Below are 16,967 nucleotides of genomic sequence, written 5' to 3' on the forward strand. Positions count from 1 at the left end.
CATTCTTTTGAAAAAGTGCAAATACTATTACTTGGGGGTCTTCCTCTTTAGTTTCACTTATTCTGTTCAATTCTGAAATGTTATGAGCTATCTGCTCAGCTAGCCAGTCCAGTTAAGTAACAGCATTATAGTGTTTTACCTAAATTCCAAACCATTTCCAGATGCTACATGACCATCCACAGTCGTTGTTCAAGAATAGATAAAAAGGTTTGCTTTCTCTCTGAAATTCTTCCTGAATTTCTAAGCAACCCATGGTTCATTTACATTTTTTCTTGCCACCTGCCAAAGCCAGGAAATTGGATTTTATCTAAATTATGATCTTTAAGGATAATTATTGATACAGAACACTCCTCTCTCTTTGTAATCTGTGCATTCTTTATCATCTTGATTAATTCTGATGACATAATGCCCCAGGATACTTTTGACATGTGAGAGATGAGATCGTTATTAATGTATTTAATCCCTGGTGTGAATAATTTCAGGTATGTAAGTGCAGGATTTATATACCAGTAGGGTTCCTCCAGTAAGAAAATATATAAAAAAATAAAACTAAAAATTAATAAAAGAGTTGCATTTACTATGCGTGAAGAACTGGGGAATCAACCAATGGTGCAACAGCTCCATTCAAAGTTAAAATTATATTGTATTTATAGTGGTGGGTCCAATGTATCTGACAGCATACCTCTGATAACCATCTCTGTATGTTAATATTGTCTGGGAATGCTTGGCTTAGACCCACATTTCTGCATTTTAAAAATGTTTTTTCATTTTGTTTACGTTCAATATATGATCAAAAATAATTCCAAAATCGTTTTCACGTGTAGTACTACTGAGTTATGTATCTCCCATCCTATACCTGTGCATTTGTTTTTTGTAGTCTAAATGTAGAATGTTGCATTTGTCTCTGTTGGATTTCATTTTATCAATTTTGGTTATTTTACAGTTTATCTAGGTTCCTATTTTCCACCATATTATCCACATCTCCCAGTTTTCTGTCATCCACAAACTTGATAAGGATCCCCTTCACCCTGTCATCAAAGTCATTTATAAAAATATTGAAGTGTAATGGCCCTAGGATAGAACCCTGAGGTATTCCATTCAAAACCTCCTTCCACTTTGAAGCACAACTATTGTTGTCATCTCTTTGAGCATGGTTTTCCATCCAGTTTCCATCTGACAATGTTCCCATATATTCCATATTTAATCGGTGTGCTAATCAAAACTTTATGGGGGACCTTATAAAATACTGTGCTGAAATCCAGATAAATTACTTCCACAATATTCCCACCATTTAAGACAACAATTCTGATGATTGGAAGATCAGAAGGTTGGCAGTTTGAGGCACGAGTGCTGCTTGATGAGGTGAGCTCCTGACACTAGTCCTAGGTGAGCTCCTGTCACCAGCTTCTGTCAACATAGCAGTTCAAAAGCATGCAAATGCAAGTAGATAGATAGGTACCAGTTAAGTGGAAAGGTAACATTGGGGCTCGACAGACATGCTGGCCACATGACCACCAGAGCAGTCCTCAGACAAAGCTTATCTTAGAAACATCTCGAGCACCACCCCATACAGTCATTTACGACTACACATTCATGTCAAGGGACTACCTTTACCTTACTAAACTAGTGACCTAATTGAAATAAGATATAAGATTATTTGGCAGGATTTGTTCTTGATAAACCCATATTTGCTCCTACTGTTCACTGCATTGACAACTGTGCTCTCTTATACATTCTCATATATCTGAAAGACTTTGCATGTAGAAGTTTATCTAAAGAAACTAGAGTTTATCCGAAGTTTATCTATTAGTTTCCGGGCACAGTACAAGGTGTTGGTTATAACCTTTAAAGCTCTACATGGCTTGGGCCCAACTTATTTGAGGGATCGCCTGCTCCCACATAATCCGCCCCGCACCCTCAGGTCCTCTGGGAGGAATCTATTGCAGCCTTTAAAAACCAGACTAACAGCTACCTCCCAGAGGACCTTCTCTGCAATTGCTCCCCAAACTATGGAACGGCCTGCTGGCCGAGATCTGTCAAATTGCCAGCTTAGACAGCTTTAAAAAAGCTGTCAAGACGGATCTCTTCCGGCAGGTCTTTCCTGAATAAAAGTGCCCAGCCACAGAATGACTGCCCCCCACATCATGTATCAGCCCACCGCTCTCTCCTCATTGTATTTTTAATTGTGTTTTTAATAGATATTTTAATTGTAACATGTTTAATCCTGTTTTAAGGGGCGGAATTTGGGACATAATTTTGTAAATGTGGATTTTAATGTGTTGTGAGCCACTTTAATTGTCTCGTCACAGAAAAGCGGGATACAAATAAAAGTTTTATTTATTTATTTATTAAGTAGTACTGAAATTGCTGTTTGTAAGTTCAGTGGAGAGCAGGCAACCTACTTTTGACAAGATGCCCTTGATCTGGATATTAGTAACCAATAATGGAAGGAAAAAAGGCAATGAGGATGATAGCAGAACTGATATGGTTAAAAAAAAAGCTGAGCACATTCAAGTGATGGCTCTTTATAGCTCTTTTTTCTTATTAACAGGTGGACTGGATTTTCACATGTACTTAGAATACCTAAAAATCACAGAGTGGTACTTGCTTTAAAATTTTATTTTTATTTTATAGCTACATGCCAGAGATTCCAGATGGCATTTTAGCCATTGAAATGGGCATTTATTCTTCAGGGATCCTGCAGAACAGCCTGGTTCTATGTCCACAGTACCAATAATAGCCTTCTAATGAGAAGACTTAAAGCCACTCCTTTATTCTCAGTACAGTTATCTATTCATTCTGCAGTGACACCTTTGTATTTCACATCAGACCTCAATAAAGATATTCATCAGCCCAGGTCTGCACACAAAATGTTGTACCTCATTGCAGTTGATACTTTATAAATGCAAAAATAAAACTGATTAACATCATTTGGCATGAATCCTGTTAGTCCTGAACAGAAAAAAGCAATTGATTCAGTTGGATTTATCTATGTGTTGACTCACCATTAAACAAGTGATTCAGTGGGTCTACTCTAGCTGGGACTGGCACAGGATTCTAACCAGTTATTGCAGCAAATATAATACACTGGCACATAATATGTGGTCATGAAATACAGGAAGCCAGATTTTTGGTCAGTGTACTCTACTCCAACTCCAACCATTTTTCTGGTGGTATATCAGGGCATACAGGTGTTTCATTAAACCAATTACATTTACTCATATGCTTATGCTCATGGCAACCTATACACCATGAATACTGTATGTAGAGAATGTTTGTCATAGAAAATGCTCATTCCGTTTTACATCAGAGCTGACCCTGCGTGATTCAACAGCACCACATAAACTGTAGCTTTATTTTACATGATGCCATCTCGTCTGAGCTCATTCACCTCCTGTTCTCCATGCAGACTCTCTCACATATACACCCATACCAGAAACAGAAGTAAACACAAAGCAGGCATCATTTATTCTAACATAACATAGCACTTTGAACGTGGAGAGGAGCAAACAAAGGGGATAGAGTTCAGGAAGGGAACAAGGTGCAGAGATAGCAGTGGAGATTTATAATTCTACTGAGACTAAGAATAAAAAACATAAATGCACTTTCATCCCAATGCACTTTATTGCCTTGATTTAATGTTGAAGGGGGCTGACGTGACCTTAAATCATCTTAGGCTTGATGCCATTAAAAAGTCACGTGCACAACATTCATCTTGGTGCAGTTTTAGTAGCCAAATAGGAATTCTTGGGGGATGCTGCTTTGTAAAAGGCAGTGATTAGTTGGACATCAACAAGAAAGCATCCTTGTACTGCAAAGGGAGTTAAGGACTGTCTCATGTGTAATGAGGGCTTTCTCTTCATCACATAGTATTAATGTAGGGAGAAGTGGGTGCACAAAGGGCCACAACACTGAAATACTGCCTTTGCCATAAAGGCAAAAGCTTCAGCTTTCAGGTACATAAAATAAAGCAGCACCAGAAGTTCATGCCCAGATGTTTTCCCCCCATTACACTTCTTGGACCGTTTCACACTACACATGCTATGATCCCACATTAACGGCCGTAGCAACATCCTGGAATTCTGAGATTTCATCGCCTCCTACTATCCCAATTCGATAGAGACAGTCCTGGTTAATCCACTGCTGTCCCACTGTTCAGCAACTTTTAAAATGGCCCAGTTTCTCTCTCGTCCTCCTACTTTCTCCCTATTTCTTCCATGTACTTCAATTGTTGTAAAGTGCAAAAAGTAGTTTATATTCAATTAACCCAACAGGCGGAGAGGAGAGGAGAGGAGGAGTGGAATCTTGCCCTTCCCAATAGGCTCAGGCAAAAGTAAACTGCTGCAATCTCTCCTAGCTTGTGTGCTCTTCCTCATTAATAACTTCTGCCACCTTGACCACACTCTGATATTGCTTGACCAGATGCGTCCCAGTTTTCATCTGTGAAATTTTGGAGTGTATGGGATTTACAGGTGAGAGACGAATATTTAGAGTTCCTAGCCAGAGCGCTCGAGGGCCTCACAAAACTACAAGCCCCAAGATTCCATAGGATGCAGCCATGACAGTTAAAATGTGATCGTAGTGCTAGAACTGTGTAGTGTTATAGGTCCCTGTAGGAGGAAAAAAACATGTGAAGTAGCATGTACCCTATCAGTACATGGAGAGAAAGAGTCTCCTTAAGTTCTCATTTGCTTTCCTAACTTGCCAGCTAACTTTTTGACTTTCTTGTTTGTTGGAAATCGCGGATCGTCCATGGAAAAGCGGTATACAAATAAAGATTATTATTATTATTATTATTATTATGTATTGACCATTTTCATGCTTTTAATTCCAGATGAGAAGATGGTGTTCAGGTGAGCCACTATCTGAGCTGCCTGTAGTTCTGACAGCAGGGGTTATTCCATTAAGAGAATGGCAACTGGCAGATTTTTCTTTTCTACAGCTGGAAACCAGGGACTTAATATTTTTAAAAGCACAGCTCACCAGTTAAGGATCACATCTCCTGCTAATCAGTGAAATACAAAATGGCTGGCCTCCACTCCAATTTTATGTATTTATTATTTCACATATTTATTATTTCTAAAAATGTTCCTTTATTTCTCAAAAAATAATTTTTTGAGATAGTAAACATAGTAGAACAAAGTGCCTGTGTTCAGCATGCATACTTATTTGGGTGTAAGAGCCATTAAATGTAGTGAGACTTAATTCTAAGTGAGGGGGAAATGGATAGGAACAGGCTAGGAAACAGGAAAATCAATGGTATGGGCTTATTTAAAAGCTACTGATCTCTGCTTAGAGGCCACAGAGAAACATATCTCCATGGTGATGTAACCCCTACCATCTCCCAAAGTTCATAGTTCAAAAAGTTATGCACAAATACTCAGAGCTCTTTCCCGTATCAAGTCAAATTCTCTGTCCTTGAAATGCTACAGCACTGCCTTCTTAGTGTTACACATTACCTTGGATTTTTCTATTTTCTGTTGTTACCCCAACATCTGTCTGTTGAGACTAGAACCAACATCACCCCCAGCCCAAAGTGTCAATTGGTTGGCTGGGGCTACGGTGCTGACTAGAGGCAGTTGCTTGGGGAAGGCTGGGTTAGAGCCTTCTACTCCTTTCTGCCCAACTTTAGATATTTGTTCAGGCTCCACACACACACACATCCTGGCAAGGTTTTCAAACACAGGACTGTGGCAGTGTTTCTTCTGGGGCAAGGGAGAGGCGCAAGACTGGAAACTGGATAGAGCTTGACACTCACATCGTTTCTCTCTTTAACTTGTCTGTCATTAACAAACATTACTGATGCAGAATACTTTTGTTAAATGGTGACACTGTGAGCATGGACTAAGTTAAGTGGTTAACAAATACTTGGTTTTACAGAAAGCCTTCACAGCAGCTGTTCTGAAATTGTGGAATGGTCTTCTGGAAGAGATCCGTCTCATTATCTCCTTGGAGATGTTTAAGAAGGCACTTAAGACGGATCTCTTCCGGCGAGCTTACTCTCCTGACCTTATGTAAGAAACACCCTCTGACTAGTGTATAACTGTATTGCATTGCCACTATCTGAAGAGTTAGTTTTAAGATTAAATGTTATTAATTTTATTGATATGCTTTTATATGTATTTTAAGTATTGATGTATGTATTTTAGTGGACTTTAATCCCGCCTCAATCCATCTGGGAGAGGCGGGAAAATATAAATAAACTATTGGCTTGATGCCAATAAAAGTGCCCGGCCACAGAATGACTGCCCCCCGCATCATGTATCAGCCCACTGCTCTGTCCTTGCTGTATTTTATTGTGTTTTTAATAGATGTTTTAATTGTAATTTGTTTAATCCTGTTTTAAGGGGGGCGGGAATTTGGGACATAAATTTGTAAATGTGGATTTTAACATGTTGTAGCCGCTTTGATTGTCTTGTCACAGAAAAGCGGCCGGGATATAAATAAAAGATTTATTTATTTATTTATTTATTTATTTATTTATTTATTTATGCTTTGATTGAGATTTCCTGCACGGCAGGGGCTTGGACTGGATGGCCCTACCAACTCTACGATTCTATGATTCTATTATTATTATTATTATTATTATTATTATGTAATGCATTGTGTGTCCACCCCTTCCCTTGGCTTTTCACATCTATAGCCTCAAGTCCTTCACCAGAAAGACAGGATGCAGCTCGGCCCGCAAGCAAGAATCCTTTGACATGGACTGTTGATGATGTGGTTTGGTTCGTAAAAGATGCTGATCCTCATGCTTTAGGACCTCATGTGGAACTCTTCAGAAAACACGTATGTAAGGAAGTTGTTCATAACAAAATAAGTCCATTCTTCAGGGGAACAACAAAGTTTAATCTTCAGGGGGACAAACCAGACCTGTAGAACTTGTAATGCACCCAAGCCAAATGAAGCCCACCAGAAAAAGATGGCAGTCCCACAAGTCCTTAATAATGTTCTGCTTTGCTGTTTGCCTGGGTTGGTGAGAACAGATGGTGTGTGAAGCACCTCTTCGATCATGTTACATGGCTGGGCCTGGTTTGACTCACTGAGACAGAGTTTGCACAGGCCTGCAATAAGAGCTTAAGGTTTCACTGCATTGTCTTCTTGATGTTATAAAATCATCACAAACATCGCTATGTCAGTGTTTACCTAGCTAAAAAATAGACCACTCCATTTAAGGGACGGGGGAGTAAGTAAGTAAAGATTCTCAGTGGCTACAAATCCTGATGATTATAGATAACCTCCAGGATTAGTGGCAGTATCTATATACCAGTTGTTGGGGAACATGTGCAAGTGGTGAGGCATATCCTCCCCATGCTGCTTGTGAACTTTCCATCAGCATCTGCTTGGATTCTTCAGAAAGTAAAAGCAGAACTAGACAGGCCTTTGGTCTAGTCCAGCACACCTCTTCTTTTGTACATTTTAAAAATGTTTCTTAGACTTTAGTTCAAATGTGAAATTAATTCCATTAACCTCCCCCTTCTCTTCTGCCTTTTGTAGTCAGCAGCTGTAGTCATTTATATAGTTATGTAACTATAGCTATAAAGGTGTAACTGTAGAGCAAAATGCTCTCCTCCTGGGCTCATAAAGCAACAGTTGTTAGAAGTTGTTATTTTATACACACACACACACACACACACACACGGGAACGATGGCGATTGTGCCGAAACCCTGGTTGAGAATTGGAATACGAACCTCACCGGTGCAATAGACAGTATCGCTCCTGAGCGTCCTTACCATCCCGCTCCAAATAAAAGACCCTGGTACACTAAAGATCTTCGCCAGATGAAGTGGGCAGCGCAACGACTAGAGTGCCACTGGTGGAAACATCAGAACATATCTGACAAGACACTCCATGAGAAGATGTTACGTTCCTACGGAGTGGCAATCGATGCAGCAAAGAACTCATTCTGTGCTGCACGGATTGCATTGGCACAGTCTCACCCAGCGAGTTGTTCAGGGTGGTCAGGGAATTAACCCAACACCTGGCCACCCTGAACCCTTTATTAGAGCCAACTACAGCCTGTTGTGATGCTTTTAATGACTTTTTTGCCGATAAAATCTCTCAGATAAGGGCTGATCTTGACGCTGGCTTTTTGACAGAACCTATAGTAGAGGCATCCAGTGACTCTGGAAACAAGGTTATTCTGGATCATTTTGAGTTTGTCAATACCAAGGACGTGGGCAAGCTTCTTGGTCGGGTGAAAAGGACGACCTGTCCTCTCGACCCTTGCCCTTCTTGGCTGACCATTCAGGGAGGAGATGTTATAAAAATAGCATTACATCTCATAGTAAACACATCTCTTCAGGAGGGTAAATTTCCATCGGCCTTAAAACAGGCAATAGTCAAACCACTTCTAAAGAAACCCTCCCTTGATCCCCTGTTGATGTGTAATTATCGACCGGTCTCCTTATTACCATTCTTGGGTAAGGTGATTGAGAGGGCAGTCGCCTTTCAACTCCAAGCAGTCTTGGATGAAGCTGATTATCTGGACCCATTTCAAACTGGCTTCAGAGCGGGACACAGAGTGGAGACTGCCATGGTCACCTTAGTCGATTATCTCTGTCTGGGCATCGACAGGGGAAGTGTAACCCTGTTGGTGCTCTTGGACATCTCTGCGGCCTTCAATACCATCAGCCATGGTATCCTTCTGGAACGCCTGAGAGAGTTAGGTATTGGGGGCACTGCGCTCCAGTGGTTCTGATCCTACTCTCGGGAAGATTCCAAATGGTGAAGTTGGGGGACAGCTGCTCTTGGAAAAGAGAGCTTACATCTGGCGTCCTTCAAGGCGCCATTCTGTCCCCCATGCTATTTAACATTTACATGAAGCCGCTGGGAGAGATAATCCGGAACCATGGAGCATGGTGTTGTCAGTACGCTGATGACACCCAGATCTATCTCTCCATGGCTCCGACTGATACAGTGACTAAGGATGGCACCTCCCCTCTGGATGCCTGCTTGAGGTCAGTAATGGGCTGGATGAGGGAAAACAAACTCAAGCTGAATCCAGAGAAAACAGAGGTACTCGTGATAGATACCCCAAGTCCAAACAGGGAAATTTGTCATCCTATCCTTGACGGGGTCACGCTCCCCCTAAAGGATAAAGTCCGCAGTTTGGGAGTACTCCTGGACTCATCTCTGCAGTTATCATCTCAAGTAGATGCGATGGCTAGGAGTGCTTGGGACCAGCTTCGGCTGATACGCCAACTGCGTCCCTGTCTGGACCGAAAGGACCTTGAAACAGTAGTACACGCACTGGTAACCTCCCACTTGGATTTCTGTGATGCACTCTACATGGGGCTACCTTTGTTCCAGGTTCGGAAGCTTCAACTGGTCCAAAATGCTGCAGCCAGATTGGTCGCGGGAATTTCAAGATCCGACCATATAACACCTGTACTAAAATCTCTCCACTGGCTGCCAGTTAGCTTCCGGGCGCAATACAAAGTGTTGGTCATTACCTATAAAGCCCTATATGGCTTGGGCCCAAGTTATTTGAAGGAATGCCTCTCCCTACATAATCCGCCCCGCACTCTCCGAACAACGGGGAAATATTTACTCGAACACCCCAGAGTGAGACTGACATCAACTCACCAGAGAGCCTACATGGCAATAGCTCCATCAGACTCAGCCTCACATCGGAAGCCTTTAAAAAGGCACTGAAAACCCATCTTTTTCAGTTAGCATATCCTTCCAACTCTATATAGAGATATTACACCCCAATAAGACCAGGATGCCTAGCCAAAACTGATAGTGTGACTGTTTGGTATATTGTTTTTAAAGTTTTTAATCTGTATGAAATTATTGCTGTATTGTATTGTATTGTAATATATTATAGCTATGATATGTGAACCGCTTTGATCTGGAGGAAAGGCGGTATACAAATAAAAGTTTTATTATTATTATTATTATTATTATTATTACATGTATATAGTGTATCTAATATGCAGAACATACTATAAATTAGTATATCTAGTATATAGTTGATACCTATATCTATAGTTTAGATATCTAGTGTGTGTATATACACACACACACACACTAGATATTAGATAGTTAAAGAACAATAGAACCAACATCTGAAGAGTAGAAAGTTAAGTTTATTAATATAATAATTATTTTCTGTTCCATATGACAAATATGTATGTGAAGACTATTATAAGACTAATAATAATAATAATAATAATAATAATAATAATACAGCTTTTAAAGTAACAGTAAAAGTAAAGTGTCAGAGCTCTTGAAGTAACAGGTGGGAGCCTAATGATGACAGAAATACAGATAGCCTCTGCAATGGAATAATGTAAACAAAGAGACCTGTATTAGGAGTCAGGCATTGTTAACTTTTTCATACATAATTTGGCATTGAGGTAAGTAGTGTGGTAGGCAGGTGTGCAGATGAAATTAAGTATACAGGATAGTGAAAGTCCAGTGGTCCTGTTTGAAAGCTTCAGAACTATTTCTTCTGACCAGAGATGGACAAGGGGTTAACAGGTTGGTAATGAGTTAGTTAACTCTTGATAGGTTATGACTTGAGTTTTTGAGGACATTGACAGTTAAACTCTTAACCCTTTTAAAAGTAACTTTCCCATCTCTGCTCCAAACTGGATAGATGGGTAAAAAAATGGCAATTGAACTTCGGTGTATATTAGTGTAAAGTGATATATGATGGGGGGAAATCCAAACATCACATATAAATTAAGGGAGTCTGAGCTGGTGATGGCCATCCAAGGAAATAATGGAATCAATGAAAAAAATCAATCCAGTGAGTGACAGAAAGGAAACAGTACTTGTAATGATTGGAAAGGAATTAGTGTAGTGTCTTTATAGAAATTTGGCCAACTTTGGGTAACTGTATGTTTCTGGTTTTACTATCTTTAAAAAAAATGTTATCAGCGAGTTGGAAAAGTTTCAGAAAAAGTTAGGGCAACCTGAAGAAGGATTTGGAAGGATGATCTCTGCTTCCATAATAACTAGAGGCCAGAATCCTCCTGATCCCTTACACTAGCATAAGCAGGGGTTACACCAGTGTGAGTACTCAGATGGGCACTGATTGGCCACAAGGGTGTCCAGGATGTGCCTGAAAGCTCTTTTCCACTGCCAGTTGGCTGGTCACCTTTGCTGTCCCAGAAGTGGGTGACAGCAGCACTTGCCTTCTTATGAGTTCTTTGAAGCACCATAGTGGCTGCTGTGGAGAAGAGGATGCTAGACAGCTGGACTTATTCTGTGATTTAGCAGGCTTCTTCTTAGGTTTTTCAGACACTATCTAATACTCTTGTTTTTGATTCCATACTGGAGTCCTTGATAATGGTGGTAGAACATAGAAGTTGTTAATTTTTTAAGATCTGAACTCTCAGTCAGCATGGCCACATTTCCAAGCACTGAATGGCAGGTGTGGATTGAAAGGTAGATGGGTTCTAAATTTCCCCTACTGAAGCACCAACTAACCTCCTGCTTATAATTCAGTCAGCTTCACAGGGAAACATACAAGAGGTCTGGTGCTTGATTAAGGCCATCACACAATTCAGCTCAATTATGCCTTTGAATTACTCATTTCCCTGCAATTGTTCAACCTTCATAGCTAAACTGGATTAGCAGGAAGACCCCAGAGGTGAGAGACAAGTGATTACTCCATTAACCTTAGCTGTGTCTTTCTGTGAGTTAAATGATTCTAAGGAGCAGGTGCGTAATTCAGTTTGAAGCCCTGAATGCCAATGACATTCCCATGTAGCACCTGAAATCCTTGTTTTTGCAGTCATAATTTGGCCATGACATGTCAGGATTACTGAACAAGCGGAAAACTCGGGTGATTATCATGATGAGCTTAGCTTCCCAGTGCTTTTTACTGTATCACACAACAAGGGACATGCACTCAGACTAGGGAGATAAATTTGTTTGGTTTGCATTTGAATGCAAACTTAACCTAATTTTCACTTCATGGATCAGCCAAAATGCAGTTACATTTCAGTATTCACACACACACACACACACACACACACACACGAATTTAGCAATATGTATTTCCAGTCAAACATATAAGTACAAAAATCCATATATTAGAGGAAAGTGGGCACACAAATTGTGCATTGCCTCGGGAACCCTAGTGAGTTAAGAAACAATAAATAAATGCTTTGAATAATAATAAAAATGCATATATTTGGGAGAATCATGTACAAAACCACATTATATTGAAAAAATTGATTGGGTGTATTAGGAAATGTGTGTACAAAATTCATGTATAGGCTATCCGAAAGAAGGTCTCCTTCCATATGACCCTGTATGGGATCTGACATCTTCAGAGACAGATCACACAGAGGTTACGTTGGTGAATACACAGACAGTAGTGGCTGGGAGTTCCCATGTCAGTGGCATGGTGAATCTCCTTTGGGAGCTACCTATCATGTGTGCAGTGGGGATAACAAAATTCAGACTTAACCCCAGAGCAGATTCAGTTATCCCGATGGCATAGAAACTGCTAGCTACAGCTGTACACACAACAAGGAGGATTCCCCATCCTTGTTGAAGTTCCAGCAGATACTCAAAATTGAACTATTCTGTATGTTCTTTGGTTTTTAAAATTGGATTTTTGAATTGGTTTTAAATCTGTTTTAAAATAGTATTTTATGGATCTTGTGCTTTCATTTGTGGGTCCCGATGAGGAAATAAAGGCCCTGATGAATTATAAGTGTGCATGGAATATGTCTGAATTTTCATGCAGACGTTTGTTTAAAAATTGCACACTGATGTGGATGAGGGACAAAATGAACATAAAGCTGGAAAATAAAGAACTGGGTAAAATCAAGCTTGGCAGAATCACCTATCCCTTGATGAGATCAACAACATGGTTAATGAAACCATTCCTCTTTCTGTCTGTGAGAATGCTTTTTGAGTAAGCAGTTTTTCATTCCTCTTGGGTGATTGTAGATACAAAAGAAGACAAGCTGCACCTGGTCCAAATTTCCCAGATGGGATTTCTTTTCCTGAGGGAGGTATAGCAGAGGCGGGATACAGACCACCCAAAGCGGGCGTTCTCCCACCGCTCTAGTTTGCTCCGCGGGAAAGCTGCAGCCTCCAGACCGCGGGGCTTCCCCACAGAGCAAAAAGAACCCTTAAAAGACGGGCAGCATCACAAGCGCGCCGGGACGGCAGATGCTAGGTGTCCGTCATGTCAAAATGGCGGCGCCCATGTAGATAGGACACCGCCATTTTGACATCCTGGCAATGTACTAAGGTTAGGGAGCGTCTAAAAACTACGCTCCCGGGCAACCCTAGTTTGTTGTCAGGACGTACTAAAAGGCCCATGTAAACAGGACCAGAGTTTCTGGAAAGTCTGACCTAGAAAAGAGCAGGAGAAAAATTTAGAAAGGTAGCAGTGAGTAATGCAGATAAAGATCAAGGAAAACTAAAACACAGCAAAGCCAACCTGACACCCTGATGATGCAATGAGCTGGCCCTTTAATTTTGATTTGTAACAGGAAAATGAATATCGAAGGAAGAGTAAAGCTTTTGAGTTGAGGCCAATTAAACCTATTCTTTCAGAATTATATCCTGCCTCTTCCAATGATGGATATTATAACTGAAAGCATATATTGTTTCATGGAGCCGAACCATCTTTGTATTGATTATTCTAGCTTTCTTCCAATTAGCTTACTGCCCTTTACAGTGTTTCTTGAACACCGTGACTTCACTGCTGGGCAAAGTCATTCTTTAGCTCCTTGGAGCAGCAGAATAGAACAAAGAAATTGGGTTGGCAGAGCCATCCTTTCATTGCTATTCCATTACCAGCAATGTTACACTTTAAGCAGTATGTTGAACTTTAAGTAGTCACAGTGAAGCCAGCTTTCTGATTTAGTGCCTGTTTGTGTTGGTTGGTGGACCTTTTCACAGTGCTTAACACTTAAGCTTGAAATATTAAGTTTGGCAGTCAGTGTGCTCAGGATTAGATCTTAAGAAAGCAACATGAAATATATCCAGCTCCTGTATACTTCTGCTGTCTTTCAGCCAAGTGTGAGAAGCTCATATAGGTCATAAGCTTCAGCAGCAGTTATAAACTATTGTTGAAATTATTAATACAGATAAGATCTATAATTGGACTCCACTTTAATAGTGGAGTCTGTGGTGGGTCAGTGACTGTCATGCTACTTTGCACTCACTAAATCTTTCTTTCACATCCTACAATAATATATTAGAGGCTTCCACACAGCCATACATAACAGTACAGCTTCCTCTGGGGTTTCTAGTTATACAGAAATACAAAATATGCATGTGCCACCAAAAAGGTGAAAAATATACATGTATGTATTTGATGGAACATGTTTCTTTCAAACACATGCAGCTCCCTGTAAAATGCAGAGGCTCTCCAATTTGTCTCATCATAGCCAGAACTATATTTAGTTGGGATCAGGATGAGTGTGTATGTGTGCGTAGCTAGATATAGATATAGAGAGAGTCCTATCCAAGCTCTAGAAGGGCAGTTTATCTTGTCCCCTTCTTTAATGGACTTTTACCAAATGGTTATAGCCTTGAGTGTTTAAACTTGCTAGATGCTGTCCAGTTAAATAATTTTTAATGGCTGTGTATTTTTTATAATTTTGGTCTGCTGTTTTAGTGTTTTGCTGCTGAATTGCTTTTAATTCTTTGTCTCTGTTTATATGTCTTCAAGTTGCCTGTTGACTTATGGTGACCTCAAGGATTTTGTAGAGTTTTCTTAGGCAAGAAATACTCAGAGATGGTTTGCTAATTGCCATCCTCTGAACTATAGCCTATAGCACCTGGTGCTGCTTGGCAGTACCAGGTGCTGTACTCCATCCAAGTATTAACCAGGCCTGACCTTTCATAGCTTCCAAGACCAGACAGGATCTGATACCTCCAAGGTATTTAGGCTAAACTACAGTCCGTCCTCGCCTTACGCGGGGGATCCGTTCCGGATCCCTCCGCGTAAGGCGAATTCCGCCTATGCTCGAGCCCCATTGGAAACAATGGGGCTCGTGCGCAGCGGCGCGCAACAGGTGCGCGCGCCCATTCAATTGAATGGGACGCGCCGCCCCTTCCGCCCCGTGCGCGCGCCGCGGCTTGAGCGCATATGCTCAAGGCCGCATATGGCGCGCCCGCGTATGGCGCAGGCGCACTGTATAGGGTTTTTTTACACACTTTTAATTTATTGTTGTTAGTCTCCCTGACTTCAGGTGATGAAAGTTCTTTTGATCCCATGGCAGCAAAAGCTTATTTCCCTTGCAAGATATCTCAAAATGCTAGTCCATGTTTTTGATTTCTTCTTTCTTTTTTGATTAGGAGATTGACGGCAATGCTTTGCTACTACTGAAAAGTGATATGATCATGAAATATTTGGGCCTGAAGTTGGGACCAGCGCTGAAACTCTGTTATCACATCGATAAACTGAAGCAAACTAAATTCTGACATTTTCTAAAAATATCTGACAAACCCAATGTAATTTGAGAAAGGAGACAGAAGGTAATGTGTTGCCTTACAGAAACCTGTCCATGTTCAAGCTGTTTCTCCTTCTTTTTGTACTGAGAACTTGATCTTTATATAAGGGTACATCTTTACCTTTTTTTAATCCAACAGAGGGGGGTGGTGTTGTCTGTTTTGCTGGTCTGTGTTAATTTCTTCAAGAAATATATAAGGATAATTATTTTGTATTATTCATACTGGTATTATTGTTAATATTATTATTGTTATTTTTGTAATCACAAGTGGAAAACCAGAAACAAAAACAAAAAGAACTTCACAACTGTTAGGGAAAGTGGTTTTTTAAGGCTTTAGGAAGCCTTTCTCTGCGCTGTTTCACATTTGCATGTTTATTAATTAATCAGTGAGCACACTGCATTGTCTTTGTGAGCTATCACAGTTGCAGGACTTTCATATCATCTCCAGTGCAGAGCTGTTTGGTACAATCAATTAAGACTTACATCTGCAAATTGTCAGTTGCTAACTAGTCTGGTGGTGTGTGCGCATTTGGGAACCAACTCAGAATCTAATTCTGTTTTGCCAACAGTTACCAGCATTCCCCTGACATTAGAGGCCCAACTTTATTTCTCCAAGTTGCCTGGAATGGTCACAGAAAATATTCTGGGATTACAGTAGTAGGACTGCTGTTCACACAAATGCTAATGTGCAGCTACATAGGAGACACACCACAGATTTGTGCATATTCACATGATATCCAGTCCCTGAAAGTTATCCAGCAATTGTGCTGACCTTCATATTATTTCCTACTTTCTGCATTAGCACCATGATGTGCTAGCAAACATAATGATAGGCATGAAATTTTCTAGACTTGTAATCTTAAGATACCCAGGGGCAACAAGCTGTTTTGTAATGTGATGGGCAGGCAGCATTCCTCTGGTTGAAAGCAAAGGTGAAATTGCTTTCCATTGGCTTCTGCAAAATCGTGGTCATTCATATAGAGATTAGGAAAATGGCTAAGGATCTCAGTCTAGCTATTGCCCACACAAGCTGGATTCCAAAGAAAGGCTACCACTAAATACCTAGACTATCAAGGTTGCACACTCCATGATGTTTGATCTTGTTGTGTCATTTTAGTGTCAAATTATTCGAACAAGGGCTCAGCCTAGTAGCTAGTAACTCTGTGGTTGTCAGCAATCTTTCCCAAAGCCCTCTAGTATCTGCAGAGAAAGGGTGGAAGACCTCTCATTTCACAGGTATAGGAGCTGAAGACAGGTATAGGAGCTTTGGGGTCTGCATAATCTCTCTTTGTTGCAAAGCATAGTGTAACACAAAACTCCTCCACCATCATATTCTCTGAAATTTGAGGTGAGCTCAGGGGAGTGGAGGAGACCTTGGCCATGGCAAGTGCCATCAGTTGGCAATGTATGAAATCTGTGGAGGTCTAAATGAAACCTCATGTTAATAACGTTCCTCTTGTAGCCGCATTTCTCATTAAGTGGCCTGGATGCTGCTGCTATTTGGTTAAGTAAGCCTATACTGAATG

The 16,967-nt window shown here is 40.6% G+C and overlaps 1 protein-coding gene across 1 annotated transcript in view; it reads left to right on the forward strand.

Annotated features, from left to right (window-relative positions):
• Window positions 1–15,576, forward strand: part of SCML4 (Scm polycomb group protein like 4) — a 116,409-nt gene extending 100,833 nt beyond the window's left edge. The window contains exons 7-8 of the mRNA XM_089528521.1: window positions 6,644–6,789; window positions 15,287–15,576. Of these exons, the coding sequence (XP_089384647.1) occupies window positions 6,644–6,789; window positions 15,287–15,412 (272 nt within the window). The 3' untranslated portion in view covers window positions 15,413–15,576. The remainder of the gene's footprint in view (window positions 1–6,643; window positions 6,790–15,286) is intronic.
• The last annotated feature ends 1,391 nt before the right edge of the window (window positions 15,577–16,967 follow it).

Source organism: Sceloporus occidentalis, unplaced genomic scaffold (genome assembly GCF_023333645.1).
Source record: "Sceloporus occidentalis isolate IW3139 unplaced genomic scaffold, rSceOcc1.0.p SCAF_6, whole genome shotgun sequence".
NCBI lineage: Eukaryota > Metazoa > Chordata > Lepidosauria > Squamata > Phrynosomatidae > Sceloporus > Sceloporus occidentalis.